The sequence below is a fragment of the Emydura macquarii genome, unplaced genomic scaffold (assembly GCF_026122565.2).
Source record: "Emydura macquarii macquarii isolate MOO-44397 ecotype Brisbane River unplaced genomic scaffold, CSIRO-AGI_Emac_v2 contig_2636, whole genome shotgun sequence".
In the NCBI taxonomy this organism is placed as follows: Eukaryota; Metazoa; Chordata; order Testudines; family Chelidae; genus Emydura; species Emydura macquarii.
The window spans coordinates 1,240,947-1,260,997 of record NW_027132773.1 but is presented as its reverse complement, the minus strand read 5'-3'; the positions used below and the strand labels follow the sequence as shown (position 1 = coordinate 1,260,997).

Genomic DNA, 20,051 nt, shown 5'->3' with positions numbered 1-20,051 from the left:
ATTGGCCTGTCTGCCCTGTCAATCAGGCTGACCTGGAGCATTGACCTCTCCCCACTGGCCTTGGGGACTGTCAATCTCAGGGTGCTGATTTCTCATCGACCCTTCCCCTTTCCTTTGGTACTGGGAGAGGGCCAACCAAAACAACCCAGTAAGTTTCAGTAAGGGACCAACAGTTCCCTTACATATGGAAACATATCAAGATTTGTTGCAGGTGTCTGAGGCTGTGAATGTTGCATTTGAATGTGATGACCCTGATGAAATGACTCCCATTGATTTTAATGGGTTTTGGATCAGACTTTCCGCCCCTACTGTAGAGCTAGATGCAAATTAGGTAATTCACTTTGCTTGATTTTTATCACCACTATCTGCATTTTAAAACATTTTCTTTCCTGGTTTTATGATGTTTCTACTACAGTCATAGAACTATATGGATTTCTTCTGCTGGCCAATTTGCTCCTACAAAAATCTATCCCTGTTAAAACTGCATTACTGAAATCTTTTCCTCCCAATGATGTGTATGAATAAATTAAAGCCACTTAATTATTTTTCAAATAACACAAAACAAAAGAATTGAGTCCGGTAGTTAAGAAAAGAGCTATATTGTTTAGACTATCTATAAAGGACCAGACTTGCTGGGAAATCTGAGACTGTTATGACAACTCCAAACATCGGTACATGATTCGGACTGTAGGGTTTTGTTTTTTTTAAAGTTAGCTGTCTGTAACATCACATGTAAAAAAATATATTTTTCACAGAGAAATATATAAGCCAAACATGGGGGAAGTGGGAGGGGAACCTTCCTCCTCCTCCTCTTGCTAATGTAGCAAATTGGATAGGGCTAGATTCTGTGCACCCTTTTGTGGGCATACAAGGATGGAAAGGGTGCAAACAGCCTCTCACCAGACCTGTGGCCGTGTACAGGGCTAGTAACAATCTGTCCTTGCATTCTCTGGGAGTATAGACTATAGCCCTAGTCTCTCCTGTGGGGGGTGGAGAGGGCTAGAGTGGGTTCAAGGTTCTGCACTGGCTGGCAGAGCTAGGCTGGTATGCTGGGAACAGGGCTAGACTTGTACTTGTGCTGCTTCCTGACATCAGTGACTTTGGCGCAACGGTTCATCATTATGGGCCTCTGCTCATCACAGGCCTTGGGTCTTTGGTGCAGCCCCTGGGCCTTCAGTATGAATCTTGGCATGGCCCTTGATGTATCAGGATCTCTGACCAGCCCTCAGAACCCTCATGAATCACTTCCTCAGTACCTCAGTGCATCATTGAAATGGAGCAGCCCTTGATTCATCAGCCGAGGTCTCAGCAGGCCTTTGATGCTTTAGTGACTTGAGACATCGGGGCTTTTGTGTCTCAGCCAGGCAGTCGGTAGCTCTGCACTAGTGTCAGTTGCTCAGTACCTTAGAGAGGCCATGGGTGAGTTGTCATTAGTCTGCAGCTTTAGAACCTTGACAAATTAATGCCTCAGACCCTCAGCACATGAGGCCTCTGTGCATGGTTATCTCTGGGCAAAAAAAGGCCTTAGTCGGTCCTTGATGTGACAGTAACTCAGAGTCTCTCATTGCATTGGGAACCTAGCAGCACTCTTGATGTCCGGGTACCTCTGAGTGGTCCTCAGCACACACAACTTTCTTGCATAACAGCCTCAGCCTATGCCTCAGGGTGTATGCTCAGACTGGCCCTCATGCCTCTGTGGGGACTTGGCACTTCAGTGCCTATATGTCTGGTCACATCAGCACCTCAGAATAATCCCAGCATCTCTGGTAAGACTTAGTTCTTAGTTGCTTTAGAGAACGCCAGGTGCTTAAGCTGCTCTGTTGCAGTTTAGTTCAACTATTTTGGCTTGGCATTTTGATGCCTCAGCATGGGCACAGCCCCCTGCCAAGGACTGGTTCATCACAGCTTCAGAATGGCCTGGCGTTGCTTTGGGGCCCTGCTTCTCTGGCACTCCAGGAAGATGATGATGATTTGGAGCCTTCTTTAAGGCAAGGCACTTTGGCCGCTGGATGGAATTAGTCGTTCAGCACTGACTTTGGGACATGAGACTTCAGCAAATGATTGTATCCCCGCTATTGGTTTGCATCAGTGCATCTTTTACAGGCAGGTTTCATTATTTGAGAGAGGAAAAGGGTGCTGGGTGGCTTTTTAGGGAGCTTAGCTCTGAAGTCTTTCTTTTTCAATAAGAGGTGCTGTTGGATATTGTCTTCCTTATGGAGCACTCTCTCCTGGACGTTGAGTTTCAGAGATTCCTGCTGGGTCTGTGCATTAGTGCCTCTGGCCGTGCTTCTGGCCTCCCACTGGATCTGATAGTTTGTTCCTGACTCTAGAAATAGTAAGGGCCTAAGTCCTGATGGTTGCTTCTGTGTATTACATTACCCCTTCCGCCCCTCATTGTTAACTTGTACATGCTGCAGGTATCGACTGGGAAACGAGGTGGTCAGACTCCAGTGCTTTAACCATGGGATATCATAGGAAACAGAGGGACATTAGGATTGCTAAAGCAGCCAGTGTTCTTTCTTTGGGGGAGCATGAGTAACTGTGCATCTCAGATCTGAGATTCTCTTCAGGGTGTATCTCCATTTCACCTCATGTTTACATTAGGGTAATGACTCTTCCAGCATCTCCCACTGCTTTTGGATAGCTGTAAATATCATATGTCTTCTCTAGATGTCGAGCAGACATGGTGGGCTGTCATTGCAGACTGAGAGTGTGCCTGTTCCCTGAATAGAGATCACCTGACCTTTTGGTAATCTAGAAATCAGCTCAGTTCACAAAGAGGGTGTTGGAGTTGTTGTGTTCATGTGCAGCTCCCCAATTTCCTTATTTCTTCTTTTGAGATAGCTGTAGTGCTCAGAAGAAAGGAACTTTTCAAGGCAATATTCAGTGCAAGGCTTTCCTGCTGAAGGAGAATCTGGAACATGGTTTGGTTGTCCAAGAGACATCACCAGTCTGGTTTTGCAAGCAGTGAATGCTCAGACCAGGCTATGTATGTTAGGTATTAAGGCTGCAACTATATTCATAATACCCAGGACATATCTCCATGTTGTCATAGGAAAGTGTATGCAAATAAAACAGACATAAGAAAAGTGAGATTGCCTAATTCTTTTGTATCATATAACTAGCTAGTCATATACATGCATGGCATTACATAACTAGAGACCTATGATTGTCTCACTAGGAGCCATAGTGAGTGGGGCAGTGTGAATGCAGCTTGACCAGCTAATATTGAGTCATGCTGTTGTGACTAAGGACATCTGGGATGATAACAGGCCACAAAATGCAACTGAATCAATTAACTCTTGTGGGGAGTGGTAAGGGAGGGAGGGAGAGAGAGAGAGGGTGTGTGTGTGTGTGTGTACACCAAAAATGTTAACATTATTGTGCGTGAAAACAGAAACTACATTTTACCTAGGGACAGTCACCACATATTTCTTAGTGAAGAATAATGCTTAAGAATAGGAGATTTTAAATTAAATAGAGAGTTGTTTTTCTTTTTGTGATTTATCTGAAGTGTCAGATTCTTTAGAACAAAACATACTTTATACAAGACAAATGGGATGATTTTGGGTAGAAAGCAAAAGCCTGATGTTCTCTCACTGTCTTTAAAACATTTGTTTACAGCTGCAATAAAAAAAGAAACATCTTTAAAGAGACAAAAGGAAAGGAAATGTCAGATTAGATTTTAAATTGAACTTTACTACCATGTCCATTATGTTTTTTGGAAACAAATATACTGAACGTTCTCAGAACTGTTTAAGAGCTTTTTTAGATGATGTACATACCCTCTTTATTTGTAGACATGTTTTTGTATTTTGTGTTGACTAATAATGTACCTCCGGTTGTGGACTGCAGAAGTTCCATGGCTGATAAGATACCATGCCTTTTTGAAATGGGCTAAATTCTCTGCTTGGTGCAAAACTGGAGAAGAGTGCAAAGGCGACTTTAAGCCCCTAATCCTGAAACCAACCCAGTGCCAGTACACTTCCCATCATGAAACAGAGCAGCCTATAGCTATTTCAGTAGCTGAGGATCATCTGGGTGCAGGGACCTCCTGTGTTGCAGCTGAGATAGGAGATGGCATAGGAGCTGCAATGGCAGTTCTGTATCACCTAAAGATTCCCTAGGTGGGGGGAATCCTCAAATGGCCAGTTAAGATTGGTTTGTACCACTAGTGGCAGAAAAGCAGGCAATGAATCTGGCCCTTACTTTTTATGGTCTGAATTTCAATATGGGATGTGTGTGTGTTCAATCGCTTGTGCCCAATGAGAGGATCCAAACAGAAAAAACAGGACAATTTCACAACCATATTTTCCAACCTCAAATAACAAAACACAGAGCTATAGAGCTGAGTCCAAGAGAGTTGAGCCTTTTTATCTTTGAAGTGCCTGGTTCACTCCACTTGGGCAGAATTGATGAAAATTTTACCAAGGGTGCGGGGAGTTTGATTTCTTTTCTTTTGCACAGTTAGGTCTTTGTTGTCCTCTTGTCCAAGTTACACAGTGCTCAGACCCTCACTGCCAACTTGATAGCGATGGTGAGGTTCAGGGCAGGTAGGGATAATCAAAACTTAGACTGTAAAATATTTGGGGCAGAGACTGTCTTTTTGTTCTATGTTTGTATAGCACCTAGCACAGTGGGAACCTGGTCCATGACTGCGGCTCTGAGGTGCTATGACAATATAACTAATAATTTAATCTATTTAAAATATTTTTAAAAAGCAAATGCATATATCTATATAGAGTTGTATACGTTTGAGAGTTTTGGTACTGCAATATAAATATTTGAGTCAGAAAATTAATGATACATATACATTTGAAGAGCAATTACAATGCATAAAATGGCTTGTATCAGTGTTCTCATTGATAATATAATAGCTAATTGTTGATGAGTTCCATCTAATTGTTGATGAGATGCATCTGACGAAGTGGGTTTCTGCCCATGAAAGCTTATGCCCAAATAAATTTGTTAGTCTTTAAGGTACCGTAGAACTCTCATTATAATAGCTAATGCTCTTTCTATATGTCTAATGTTCACTTCTTCTAATTTCTTTCAGAGATACGTGCCATGAACTTCTGGGGCATGTGCCTCTACTTGCTGATCCCAAGTTTGCCCAGTTTTCACAAGAAATAGGACTGGCTTCACTGGGAGCATCTGATGAAGAAGTTCAGAAACTAGCCACTGTGAGTTGATCACTGCATGCTTTCCCTGACTCTTATGTTTCTCTTTGGTTACTAAAATGTAGAAGTGATTAGACAATTCTCTTCAATGTGTTCTTCAGTTTGCAGATGACTGTGCTATTACAATTACAAGGACTTATACGGCTCCTGTTGAAGTCATTGAATGTTTTTCCATTGTCTTTAATAGGAGCAGGGTCAAAGATACAGTCACTGGACGGTTTGTAGAACACTAATATTTCAGTGTCGTACCACCTAGTCTCAAGGTTTAGTTCAGATTGATTATTCCTGTTCCGGGGTTCTGGAAACAAAGCAACAGAGACACTTCTGGGGAAAATGTCTTCCTTTGTGTGTGAGAGAAGCTCCAAGTTGTCCTAAATAGGAGCTGTGTGCACATATGGGAGCTGATGTGGCCCTTAGTGTTGCCACTGTCCCCTTTCTCTGATCTGTTTTGAAAGTGTGTAGCATAATATAGTATATGATGGACTAATAAATTTGGAGTGTCCTTGCTGATACTCCATCTAGGGTATGTTTGATAACAAAATGATTTGATCCATTTTAGAATTTTCTTTTAATTTTTTGTACTCTTCATTATTATCCCAATAAAACAAATATTATAAATAATTTTGTAAACAATATTCTTCAAATAACTCAACAAACATTCATATTTTAATATCTAAAAATTTCATATGCAGTTAAACCTACAAGAAGACTTTAAATAGGTAGAATGTAGTTACCCAAGTTAGAATTTAGCCAGGCAACTGGGAATAACACCCTCACTCATGTGAGATATGCAATGGGATTTTAAACGGACACAAAAGGTCAGAACCTTGGCTTTCATCCTCTTGGGAAAGATGACACATCAGAGGGAAGAGTGCCTATTGAAGCACCAATACCATTCAGCAATCATTTCCTGTTTAGACGCTGCCTGTCCTTCAACATTTATGGAGGGAACAGTCAGTGCTATTCCCAAGGAGGACTCTCGGTGTCCGGGCTTGGATGCAAGTTCTGGTCATGGATGTCTTCCTTTGTTTTGTAGCACTGCAGTAATAAGAAGTGAGAAAGTGGTAATATGATATGGCAATACTGAGTTGACTGAGGTCACGACAAAATTTTCTTGCCCCTATTAAACCCCTAAGATTGTCACCCAAACAGACAAGGCTCAGTTATGGCAAACAAAAGTAGAGAATGACCCTGTAGACTGTGTACTCCAGCTCCCACCGGTTGAGCACGTATCACCCAGTGCAGATCAACCCTGGACTATGTGGCAGAGGAGAATGGCTTTAGCAAGAGAGGAAGAAAACTGAGGAGGTCACGACAAAGTTCTCTTGCCCCCATTAAACCCCTAAGATTGTCATCCAAACAGACAAGGGCACTGAGAGGAGAATGGCTTTAGGAAGAGAAGAAGAAAACTGAGGAATTCAGACCAGAAATGGGGGAGTTATTACAGAGGATTTCCTAATATTTGTTTCCATGAACTTAAAGTGAGATTCTGCTCTGAAAAGCAACTGTGTAAAAATGGCACCTTCTTACTTGGCAGATCTGCTCTTTGTGTATATTACAGACAAAAATAAGTTTATTGATTTTTTTTTTACTCCTATTTATCCTGCAGCACTAGCACAGCTGAGAGAGAGTGAGTGGGATTCTATTCCTTGTACATCAACAGATTGTTCACTAAGTTCCAGTTAGTTACTCACCCGTGCATGCCCATTAAAGGCAGTGACACTGCAGAGGTGTGATCGAGAGCATATTTTAAAGACTGATATCGTCCAGGTGTCAGTGTGAAATAGTTTTCTCTGTTGGACCTTTATTAGTAGTGGTGATGCATGAGAAGGCAAGAACTCAGCTTAACTCTCCGCTTTCAGGTAGAATTTGAAGCTTTGGCTGCTAGAGAAAGCCTCTTTTTCTGTAAGCTGAGGATATTTGTGTAAGGAATCCTGGAGAGAAAATAAATATCGAAAGAGGTCCACAAGGTCATTTTTACAGTCATTTTTTCAGAGTGGATTTTCTCTTTAAGAAGTTCAGGGGAGGGGGTAAAACCAATAAATTTTCCAAAAAGATAGAAGCAATGTAGAAAGCAAGTGGCTGGCACATAAAGCACTGTAAAAATACAAACCAATAAAACAGTCTATTTTACTGTTTGAAGCACTGTGGTCAGCTTCATGTTTCTAATTTGCTGACAATAATTGTGTGTATATATATATATATATATATATATATATATATATATATAAAACAATATTTTGGATGGAAAGTGCTAACTGTCAGTATTCCAGAACAGAAAAGGCAGCTATAGTGCATACAGATATTGACCCCTTACCCACCCCTCCCAGCTCTGGCAACAAATCTGTCCAGTTAAGGACATGGCCATCAGAGACTAAGGCTTGGTCTACACTTAGCCTGGTGATTTGGCGGCAGTCGACAGGAGTTACACAAACAACGCAGAGAACTTGCTTCACTGACTGCTCAGTTGATCCAGATAAGTCGGTCTGACGGCGGCGAATTTGCTGCCGTCAGTGAAGACATAGCCTTAGTGACACCATTAAACTCTTTCCTGTTGTCTCGTACTTGAAGTCGCATTTAAACCTTGAGGTCTCCAGATGTGAAAAACTGTGTCACCGTTCCCTCTTTCTTTGTAATATTTATTTTGATACTTTAATAGCTGAGTGTAGTGGAAACCATGCATTTTCTCCTGTTTTTGCTGGCCTGTGTACAGAAAACTTCTGTAGTGGATTGCTTCTGAAACTGAAGGAACTGAATATGACAAGGTTTCATAAATACATTTCAGGCTTGTTGTTATAAATGTAAATGATTTACCCTCCACTGAATAATAAATGAGGCCAAGGATGTAGTAACACTCTTTTTAAAGTTGACCATTATTTGTCTATATATGTGTTTATATACATATAGAAACAAAATACTGTATGTATGCATATTAAAAATGAACATTCAGAAATCTCTCAGTAAGGGAAGACTAAGTGGTCCGTTGGATGAGTCCATTTGCTTTCCCTCACTGAAGAGCTACATTATTTGACTGTGTTGGTTTCATCCTAGCTAGAGCACATAATCCAGGACAGTTGCCCACTGTACCAGCTGAGGAGATAACCAGAGCAGGAAAAACAGGGCTGTTGCAGATAAGGACTGGATTGCATTGTTACTGCTCTTTCAGTAGGTTTGCATGGTGTCTGCCTGAACTATGTCTGATTATGGGCAAAGCTGGCATCTTACCTCACTTTTAGTGGACCATCATTCACTCTAAGTGGTAAGAAAGGGTTAGAAGCTGGGCAGCTGTCTTTTTCATTATGGATCAGTTAATTCAATGAACTAAAATTCCCATAGGCTTGTGGGACTCCTGCAGCTTTTGAAAAAATCCACAGATCAATGAAAGCAAGCTACTCTCAAAAATGTTATTGCCAGCACAGTAAAAATGAGCACAGTAAAAATGTACAATACAATGAATAAGTGAAGGTGTTTCTTATAGAGGTCTTGCTTCCAAGAACACCACCTGTAAGTAGTGAAACAAGGAGTTGCAAGAAGCGTTTGAAGTAAATGAGAGTCAAAAACTACTCCTCTCCCAAACAAAATTTGAAAGACTCAGTTGAGAAACTCATAATGAGCCAACTTGACAAAAGCTAGAGAGTGTGATTCTAGATACTTGACCAAAAGGAAAAGTCCAAGCATCTCCAATTATAAAAATTTATTAGGATGGTAGAGATGAAACTGCCACACATGATGGGATACTGTGCATGGGACACTGTGTCAGACTATACAGCACGAGGCTGGAAATGCTAAGCATGATCTGCAATGTCTGTCTGGGTATTGAGAAGTACAAGAACACAACCTGAGCTATTCTATTCTGGCCAGGCATAAACGCTTCCAATTGGATATATTTGGAAATGTATCCAAATGTAAAATCTGCAATAGATACAGGAAATGAAATGCAAGAGAACTGCAGCCACATGAGATTCCCAATTACTCCACGGGTGGCACAGATCTATTTGAATTAAATGAGAAAGATAACCTTTTATTGGTGGGTTTACTACTCTTGTTTTCTAATGTGAGCTGTTGCACTGCACATTGAGTTGCAATCTAATAGCACATTGCAATTTGCAGTTTGCTTATTTTGGGATTCCAGTTAAGTAATTAACAGATATAATGGTCCACAATTTGCAGGTGGCTCATTTTAGCAAGTCTCTTTGATAAGTCAGTTGGAGAACATCATGTAAAGTCCTTCCGAAAGTATGCACAGTCAAATAAATTAGTAGAAAAAACTAGACTAAATGAAGAAGACTTGGTGGGTTCAAGGAATCAATATTTTGCATTATTAGAGTATTGCTACACACTTTACAATGTTTTATCAAGAACACTAGTTCAGAGATGCATGGGCAGAGAAACAAATGCTTAGTGGCAATATCTGACAAACTCTGTGATTGAAAAGCAATTAATCATGAAATAGGTAAGACAATCACACCAGGACAGTAGAAAAAATACTATAGCAGGAACACCAAAGGTACTTTCACTGCAAGTGGGAGAGAATGTTACACTTTAATGAAAATTTTGGGCAGCCTGCCAAATTCCTCATTCTAGATAGGAGCAGGGTATAGTTATGGGCTTTGATTAGGAAATTTTATGCATTTAGAATTGGGAAAAGAAAGGGGAGTAAGAGAGAGAAAGTCTAAGGCTTCAAACGAGAGTTACCTCCTGTAAACAAACCAATTCCAAAGTAGTTTGGATTTTGATCACATATGGTGTTGAAGGTCCATGCCAGGGTTTATTTTATTTGACTCATACCCTGCTTAGAAGTGGGGTATCCCATAATCTCAAAGAGTCAAATCCTGCTCTCTCTGCTGGGTGCAGAGGGCCCCTGGATGCAGTGGAGCTGGCGTGGCTTTGCTGGACAGGGGAGAAATGGCTTCTGGATACTAGGGAGGGGTCAGTAGCAGGGGGCAAGCTGGTGGCGAATCAATAGCAATGTGGCTCCACCCCTCGCTGTTCCCTGTGGAATGGGTTCCTGTCAATTCAGGGCAGCGGTAGGGGCTTAAGAGCAGCTCTTCTGCTGCTCTGAGGTGGGGATGGAGAAATTATTTCACATGGGCAGAAATAATATAGGGTGACCAGACATCCCAATATTATCAGAACCGTCCCAATATTAGGGGCATGGTCTTATATAGGCAACTATACCCCCATCCCTGGGGAAAAAACGTGTCCCAATTTTTCGCACTTGCTATCTGGTCACCCTAAAATCACATGTGCCAAGCCTTGCGACCGTGGCGGGGAATTGGGCCATTGCTGTTGTTGTTTTTATTATTTACAGGGTGCAGCATAAATGTATTTCGCAAAACACTTAAAAAGACAAGGTTTCTACTTTAACTAGTTTACAAGCTAAGCGGGTCAGTCCTAACAGGACACGCTTTGCACATGGAAATAAAGCATTTATGCTTTCTAAAATATAATTCAAAGGTAAGAGAATGAATAGCAGGTTATTTATTGTTATGAAGATATGTGTAAAGATTCCTGTGAAGCGGTCAAGAAATCGTTCAGATTAATAGCCTGATTGTTGAACGGGCCTCTAGTTTTCAAGCACAGCTTTGCACCCACAAATAATTACATTTTATAGTTTGAGCGTGTTTATGATATCATTTATACGTTTAGCTCCTTAGGCTCCAGCCCTGTAGTCAGCTCCATGTAGGTTTTGCAGGGATCCTACTGCAGGATGAGGGCTTTGATCTGGAATTGTAATTAGGTAGGTTAATGCATCAGAGGACTACTTGAAAATTAGTTGTGGGTCACAATTTGGGGTGTGTCAAACTGAGTATAAAATTACTCCTGCAAAATGAGATGCTGTTTATGAAAATCAGGCCTTAAATAGTTAAAAATGCAGAAAATGCTTTAAAAAGTTGAAAATACAGATTACACAGAAACTCACCAGTGTATTGTAATAATAGTCTGGAATTTTTATATTAGATATAGACAGTGTTATAGTTCCAAATGTAGTCAAATAATAAAAATTGTGCAGTGAGTTATTGAACTGTAAGTGCAAATTTACAATAATAAAAAGTAATATATTTTGACATTACATGTTACTAAGAGAATGATGTGGGTTTGACAAAATATTTGCATGTTATGGCTACTTATTTTCAGGAGAAACCTTCTTATCGTTAAGAAAGTACAGCCTTTGCAATCAGAGTCCTTGCTGGCAGTTCAGTAGCTAATATAGTGACTGTGCGCTCTGCCAGAGTGGTAATAAAAATGATACTCTAACAAAATAGCTCACTGAGAATTTGTAGAATTTTGGTGCAGCACACAAATAATGAACATCTATTACTTCAGCATTGGGGTTAGCTGACCCAGATTGAAGTTCAGATTAGGTAGGAGGGGTCTAGTGTATTTTGATAGAGTATTTTTTGTTTTGTTCGTTTATTTTCATTTTAAGTCTAAAGATCAGGAATCATGCTAGCAAAGAAGCATGAATGGTGTCTTTTGTAAACTACATATAATTGTGTAGAAAAAAGGGCACACAGCAAGAGTCACCAATGAGCAACAGTTGCACAGGTGTCTATAGAAATTTCAGGCACTAGCCACAAAAATCACATAAACTACAGGGTTAGTGGCTTACATAAAGAAAAAATTGTTTAACTTTTATTAGTTGAAAGATTCTAAATATGCTGCTGTTTCTAAAATTATGTATATTTATTGAGTGCAGGATTGAAATGAAGACCCCCCACAAAGGCAGAGATTTAAAAAAGTCAATTACGTTTTTGCATTCACCACAGTTAAATTCTCTCCTAGTAGTTCTGTGAGCAGCAATATTCATTGGATTGAAGTTAATGAGAAGCACAAGAGAATGTCAGAATGGAATTTGACCCTTACAGTTAAAAATTGCACTTGCACCTGAGCTCTTCCATGCCTTATTATTATTAATATTAGAATTACAGTAGCACTTAGAGTCTCCAACTGCGATTGGGACCCCATTGTGCTAGGCACTGTATAAACACATAGTAATAGACAGTCCTTGTCTTGAACAGTCTAGATAGGCAAGACAGTAAAGAGTGGGAAGGGAAATGGGCAGAGAGAAGTTCAAGGTTACACAGCAAGTCAGTGGCAGAGCTGAGATTAGCACCCAGGTGTCCTGGATCCCAGCCCAGGGCCCTGAACACTAGATCAGGATGACCCTTCCTGTCTAATTTTAGAAAGGGAGATTTTTGCTATGTTGTTTGTTTCTTACAGGCATCACCATATCATCTCGATGGACATTGTATAATTCAGACCAGCAGAGACTCACCAAAAGCAGGAGACACACACTCCACCACCTCTTACACATATATCAGGCCAATGACTTAAAAAGAGGAAATACCAGCAATGAGATTACTTGCCAAGGGAAAGGGTAGCTAAGGGCTATTAGTGGAAGACCTGAACAAAGCAAGGCTCATTTTACCATGTTGTCTGAATGTGGTCAGTTTCAGGATCAGATAGATTTCTGGCAGGAGCAATTTTCGGAGGTGGATTCCCTTGCCCTGTCTCCCTGAGCTCATTCTTGGGATTGACTTTTGAGAGTTTTTGCCAAGTTTATGTTCTATGCCATGGACTAGTAGGTTTCTGGGTAACCATATTCATTACAGCAAGCTCAGTGATACTGTTATACACCACATTACATTTCTTGAGTTTGACCCTGAAGTGAACTTGCAACCATAGCAAAATGCTGACCTTACCTATTCCAGTTGGGCAGCTAAGTGCAGTGCATTAGTTGTTGCTTCCTTCGAGGGACCTCTGGAGAATGTATTACAGTCACAGTCACTGGTGTTGAACTAACAAAGGCATGGCTGCCTGTATCTAAAGGACAGCTTGTCTATTGGCTAATCGATGACTATCATCCAGTCAAAACAGCCTTCTTGTAATCCAGGAGCAAAGCAGATTCTAGTAAGAATTTAAAATACCCAACAATTGATAGACCCTCAACTGAGGGGATGAGCATTAGGCAGGCTAGTTCTTTACAACATTCCTCCCTAGCAACAAGTATCACTTCTGAATTTTTCAGCCTTTGCAGGATTTCATCTAGATTCTTATGTCTGTCAGGTGCTGGGAGATCAGAGAAATATGTCCACTTGGGCCTGATGAGGAGGACAATGTAGAGCTGAATGTCATTGCTACATTGATGATAATGTAACCAATTAACTTACCTTGTGCCTCCACACACGTTAGCCCTGTGAAAATATAATACATGTTCACACTGCTACTTTTCTAAAATTGTGCCTATAGTCACAGTATTGGCATGTTCAAATCAGTATCTTGGAAGTCTCAAGTCACGAAGACTTTATATGTATAACATACTATAGTACAAACAACAAGAGTCCTGTAGCACTATGGTACATTTACCATTACCATTAAGAAGAACTATCCATTGGATCTAGAGATGTCAAAAGTAAGTGAGCAAAGTACATTTTGTTATGCAGCATACTTGCTTTTTTATTGTTTGTGTACTTACTTGCTAAAGCTGCAAGGTTCAATTATTCACAGTGGTCATTAGCCGGAGTCATTAGCACAGCTAACTGAGGTCTTACTGTAGCAGTGTGTAGGTATAAAGTGAAGTGGGAGATTAGGGGGATAGCAGTTCAGACTCCCTTTACTGTTAACACTGCAACAACAGATCCAAGCCTATTCTTTCTGGGCTTCCATATATAATATAAAAAGATTGCCTAAATGAAAGATGTGCCTTTGAATGTTCTAATCTAGCCAAGTAGGAAGTCTACACCTCACCTGGAAGATAGAACCCTTTCATACATACTACTGCTATCTGGGCCTTCTCTGCCCATCCATAGAGCAGTGCCAGGGATTTCTGTTTCAACCTTTTTCTAAGGTCTGAACTGAGTCAATCATGCGTAAAGGAAAGTCTGCAAACCACATATTACCATCATTAATGTCTGGAATCTTTCAGTAAGTAATTGCTCCCAACAGGAATAATCATATTTATGTCCACTAAAATAGCACAAACATCATCTTTTTGTGGAAATATTCTAAAAATCCATGTTTCTATATAGCTGTGTAAGGAAGAGTTTTATCTTATTACTGAAAGGAAAAAGTGTTCATTTTACTATCCCCGACAACTGTACATTTGTTTCACCACCGTCTAGTGCTGTGGACCCCAAACTTTTTCTGTCGTTCCCCACCTTACTAGGAATGGAATCTGTTCGTGCCCCCCTGGGAGCCGCGGTCAGGAGCCAGGCCGCGGTTGGGAGCAGGAGCCAGGACTGGGAGTGGGGTCGCGGCTAGGAGCCGGGTCAGAGGCCAGGATTGGAGCTGATGCTAGGGCAGGGGACACAGCTGGGGGCAGAGCAGGGCTGGCCCAGACCCCACCTCGTGCCCCCCAAACATTCACATCCCGCAAGTTGGGACCACTAGTCTAGTGAAACTGGGGACGTCAAAATGTACCAACCTGATTCTCTCACCTAGTATGTTGTTGGACACCATCTTTGCATGTGTAGATAAAAGAATGAGGTTAGACAAAATATGGTTGATATCTATAAAGAGCTGATTGTGCCTGAGACTTAACTACTTAGTGCTACAGCTTTTGAACTGGTTTTAATGTCTGTTGTCATCTTAGTGTCAAATCGCACCAAAGTGCTAGATAGAATGTGCTCCTACAGGTTTTTAATTGAGATCTTTTATGTAATCTACCATACTTAGTAGGTAAGAATAGATTGATTAAATATTTATGGGCCCAATTTGCCACCATGTAAATGAAAGGGCATTTTGCCAAGTAACTTCAATGGGTTTGGACCTCTGAGCCAAATTCTGTTTTCATTTCCATGTGTGTAGCCCCATAGCAATCAATGTGATTGCATGCATGTAAATGAGGATTGAATTTAACTCTGGATTATTAACTTTAATCCATTGCTTACTGAAAAGCATTGCAGACATATAGGTTTCTGCAGTTAATGAATTGGATATAGAGAAATGGTGCGATAGTGCAAATCTTTCTGTTTTTCTAGCCAATGAATGATTTACCCTCCTTCACTTTTCTTTCTTCCATTGCTCTTACTCACCCACCAACTCTTTCCTTCCTCGCTGCTTGACTCTGCTGTTATTAGTCAGTGTCAGTCAGTACTGATTCAGCAGCATGCAAGAGTAAAAGCAAACTCCTATGAATACCTGGTACAAGAGAAATCCACTGCTCCACTAATTACATTAATGCAACCAGCAGGTCTTCACACACTGCTAACTGGTTGTAATGCATCTTGGTGGGATTAATAAGATTGTATTCATTACTGCTCTAGTTAAAAACCATAATGATATAATTAGCCATTTTGAATTTCTCACTTTTTTTATACTTTCCTACAATTTAACTTTCAGCTTTGGGGTTTTGCAGGTTGTAAACAATTTGTTATACTTTTGCAGTTAGTTTGGGCAAATTACAGGACAGATCTTATCTCCCTGTCGTTTGATCATTAGTGATGACTTCAGTGTGACTTTCATATGGGTATCTTACTACACCTCTATTACTAGACCTTAGGTACTGTATATTGCTCAGGCCATTTTGGCAACACAGTGAATTACTGTGGTCTTTGTAATGGCAAGCATTTGCTCAGGATAACTTTCTTCCACTTTGAGTATATTCAGATAACTTCTGGCAGGAAACTCAATGGGGACTCATCTGACTAATCTGTATTTATGACAGATTCTTCTTACATGCCTGCTGAAAAGCATACTGAGAGATGCTTAGTGTAGATTTTTTTTTAGGGGCTGTGAAAAACATTTCTTGTTTGGGTATATATCTTTTTAAGCAACATCATTAATAGATAATTAAAATTCCCCAAGTTACTATTCCCCTCTTGATCTGTCCTTCAACTAGAAATGTGTAAAACTGATACATTTGCACTGATGTCTTCCAATTTTTTCTTAAAGCGGGTTAAACACATGCATCAAGAGCCACAGAAGGTCTCTGGAGTCCACATAAATTCATATAAAAATGGTAAAAAGAATACTGCGTTTCCAAGTTTAACTACAACAGTAAAATTCCTTGGAATCTGAGATTTTTAAAATACCAAGAACATACTGTCTGGCTCTCGAATTAGCTCTTACTAAATAGATACAGTAGAGTAATATGAATTTTTTAAAATGGGGGATGATTAGTGCAGGTTTTATTATTATTTTATTAATTTAAATGTATTAGGAAATAATCTTTTTCATAAAACTGAGTTTTTCATTTAATAAAGGAAAAGTACCACCAAGAAATATTAAATGTTTTGCCTTGAAATAGGACGCACAACCCAGAGAGCTTTGGTAGAGTGAAAGGTATCCTTGTTTATTCTATTGGGCCATTTTCTGCCTGATTTTTGCCTCCACAGCTGCAGAGCCTGCAAAAATTCCATGGTCCTCCCAGGCTCCACAGTCCCTAGAGACTGCTTCCAGTTCCCAGCAGATAAATTAGGCCTTACTTTGCTGATCAAGCCAGGTGTCCAAGAATCCCATTACCCCCAGCTAATACGTCAGGAGATGCACTCAGCAGGCTCAGTAATTCTCCTGACACTATTCCCTAGGTCAGTGGTTCCCAACCTTTTTGGGTTGAGGGCCAGAGATATCATTTTTACAACCCCGAAGGGCCACTAGTCTATCAACTCATAAAAAATATGTTGACTTATATACCATTAAGGACTACAAATCACTACATATTTAAAGTAAACATTTTGATGCTACTGTGCTCATTTTTACATTCACTATTTTACACCTACAAATTACTCACAGTATGTCACACACTCACAGACAAAGCACTAGTGTAGATGAGGAATTGTCACTACACACTGAAGCACATGGCTTGGCAGCTAAGTCATGGTGGGTGGCCTGCCTCCTCGTTGATCTCCGTCCCCCTGGCTGCAGCAGGGAAAACGCATGCATCCTGTAGACCCGTGCACTCCAACTGGGTCCCAAGGGAGTGGCTCCCTTCTGCCGTCAGGGGGATGGAGAGATCAGTGCTCTCCTCCCTCTGGCTCCAGCAGGGACCCCAGCGCCTAGAGACCCAGGGAAAGCGCTTTGCCATGCTCCTTGCTAGAGCCAAGGGAAGGGAGTTCTGATCTCCCATCCCCCTTGGTGCAGGCTTCTTGCTGCACCCGTCTTGTAGCCCCACGGCAATGTGCTCTGCCTGGATCCTTGGGCAACAGCTCCCTTCTGCAGCCAACGGGAGGGGAGTGGCAGGCCACTTTGAAAGACCCTGCGGCACTTTTGGCCCCCGGACCAGAGGCCCTAGGTGGTAATTGGCCTGACAGTTAGGTGTAGGGCACAGTCTGCTCTAGGGAATAACATCAGGAAAATCACCAGACATGTCTAGTGTATCCCCTGAAATAACAGCGGGAAGAGGCTTGGGTTCTGGCTGTCAGTTGGCCAAGGATAATTTTTAAAAGGGTCCCACAGCTAGAAATAATTTTCTTTTTGGGCTGGTGTAGGCAGGTGACTCAGAAAGCACTCTCTCTTCACTAAATAAGGTAGTTCTGCCAGTTTGATTTGGTAGCTGTGACTTTGCTTCTTGTGAAACTGTAGAATCCTCCTAATGGCGACACATACTGAACTATGGAATAGTCTTCCTACGGGACTAGGATTAACGCTAGCCTTGATTCTTTCCCCCTGCTGTTGCCTTCTTTATGATACTCCTGCAGTATAAAGAGGACAGACTGGACCCTTGGCATTAAAGAACTTCCTTGGTGATCTATGGTAGGTGGAGCTGCCCTACAGTGCCTCCTCAGAGCTCCCATCTTAGGGTGTATGCAGGAGTGTTGCAGGGTGCAACCAGCATGCACTGTTCTCTAACTATTTTGGACAATTGGGGTGGCCTGCAGGTGACTGCAGGAAGCAGCCATAATTGAATATCCCTGCAGCTGCTCTAATTTGTGCATGGGGCTGAGAGGAAAGAGGCTTAGAATCCAGGAGACAAAAAGGTGATTTAAAGCCATCCGTGCCCTCCCTCAGATTGTGCCTGTGTAGCTGCATTGACCGAGAGGTGCAGCTCTGGAATGGGGTCACCATCTCCTGAGGTGAGAAGCTAGATAAACCACTGGAAAATAGGGGAAATCCCAGCAGGCAATGGATGGCAAGGTGACCTCTCAGCTTTTCTAATCTTTAGCAGGCACATGTTCCAAATTATGATTTCACTTAGACCAGTGCAATCCCACTTTCATCTCAGTCCACAATTCTCAAGCTGCGCCATGCTGCAGTATGAATCCGAATGCTGAGAGGCACTCCTGAGGGTCCCACCCTAGCTCTATACTAGATTTAATTATGAATGCTTTTGCTGTGTACATTTTCATTGTATTGTCAAGTCACCATTCAAAAGAGTGGCAGTCCTTGAAAACAGGTGTGGCAGAGCCCTAAAAACGTTCACAGAATCTAGCCTCTGTACCGCGAAGGATTATGCTATATCAACACTGTCATGCAAGGCAGAATAGGCTGGGAGTGGAGGGAGATGACATAGGTTTACCCAGCTTATATTTTTGTTAGCTTGGTGTTCAGAGGATTTCATTTCTTGACGTCCCAGAAAGGATGTCAAAAGGCCTCATTTTGCCTCTCTTGACTGAACAGTGAGAACTACTCTAGACAGCCAAAACTGAGGCAACTGCTTGAAAACAAATGAAGAAATGTTCATTCCAGTTTCTGTAGAGAGCATTGAATATGAATTCATAGGACACATTGTAAAGTAACTTGGAAAGAGGGCTGTTCATTATTGCACATTGTTCAGTCTTAATAACTCCATAAAATACTAATAAACCTTAAGCCCCAGGTCTTGAGAGTTGCTGTATATAAGAGTCAAATGACAGAAGTGAAGCCAGGAAGAGCAAAGCGTTTGGGCTCAACTGTGGGATTTTAACAAATGGTCTAAGCAGCAGCTCATAGGAGACTTTCAGTGGCCTTATCTATTTGTCCTTACATTGTGCTGCAGACCTGCTAGTTAATTAGGATGCAAAAATGTGGGTTTTTTCCTTATTATTCTGTGATAAAATAATTGGAATTCAGGGTGGTGGTGTGGGCTCTTCCTAGTCATCTGGGTGACAGTGGAAACAATACAGAATGCTGGCCTGAACTGGATCATTTGAGGGCACTTCCTTTTTGCATGGTAATAGTCACATCCTGGGTTAAATTAATGGCAAAGCCTTTATTTAGCCTGGGATACAATAATGGTTGGAGTAACAGTGATGGTTGGAGTAACTGTTATATTGAAATACCTAATGGCTAATTACAGAAGGTCTTAATTCTGCATCTTTGCACGACTTGCAGCAGGGAGCTCAAAGCCGTTGCACTCCTTGAAGAACGGTGGCTAGGTGGAGATACAGCACAGAGAGCTGAGCAGGACTGGTTTTAAAATCATTTGGGGTCTTAAGCACACCAACATATGGGCCCTCCCCTGGCTCCTACCCTATGGCCCTGCCTTCTCCTGTTAGAGATGCCAGGGCAGCAGCATGGAACTCCTTCCGCTCTCCCTGACCCCAAGAAGTGTCAACAGGGCCCCTTCAGGATTAGCAGGGGGTGGCAGCAGGAATTCACTCTCTTTCACCTCCATTCCCCTGCCAAGAGGCAAGGCTGGCAATAGGGTGATTCCCCAGGTACCTACTCTAGCAGCTGGGGTGGGTCTGCATGGCTGGTTAAGCCTGCTACAAACTCCTCTTCTGACCCTTCTGGTGGGGGCCCCATTAGAGCTGTGGGTCTTGGAGCAAACATCGCGTTGAGATGCATGGTTCAGCTCACACCCCTCAGAGCTCTGGCTGTCTTTAGACTCATTTTTTCGAGCTCTTCTTTACAGTCATTTGGGGCTAGAAACTTTAAAAAAATGAAAGCTGAGATTCTGATGTGGTGACGTGAGCTGGGGGCTTTGGGAGGGGCTATAGTATCTATACC

General features: G+C 41.5%; 1 protein-coding gene across 4 annotated transcripts in view; it reads left to right on the top strand.

Moving 5' to 3' along the window:
* The window catches only part of TPH2 (tryptophan hydroxylase 2), a 62,007-nt gene that overhangs the window by 26,449 nt on the left and 15,507 nt on the right, over nt 1-20,051 (top strand). For all 4 annotated transcript variants that reach the window (XM_067563926.1, XM_067563929.1, XM_067563927.1 and 1 more), the window contains one exon: nt 5,057-5,183. In XM_067563926.1, coding sequence (XP_067420027.1) covers nt 5,057-5,183 — 127 coding nt within the window. The remainder of the gene's footprint in view (nt 1-5,056; nt 5,184-20,051) is intronic.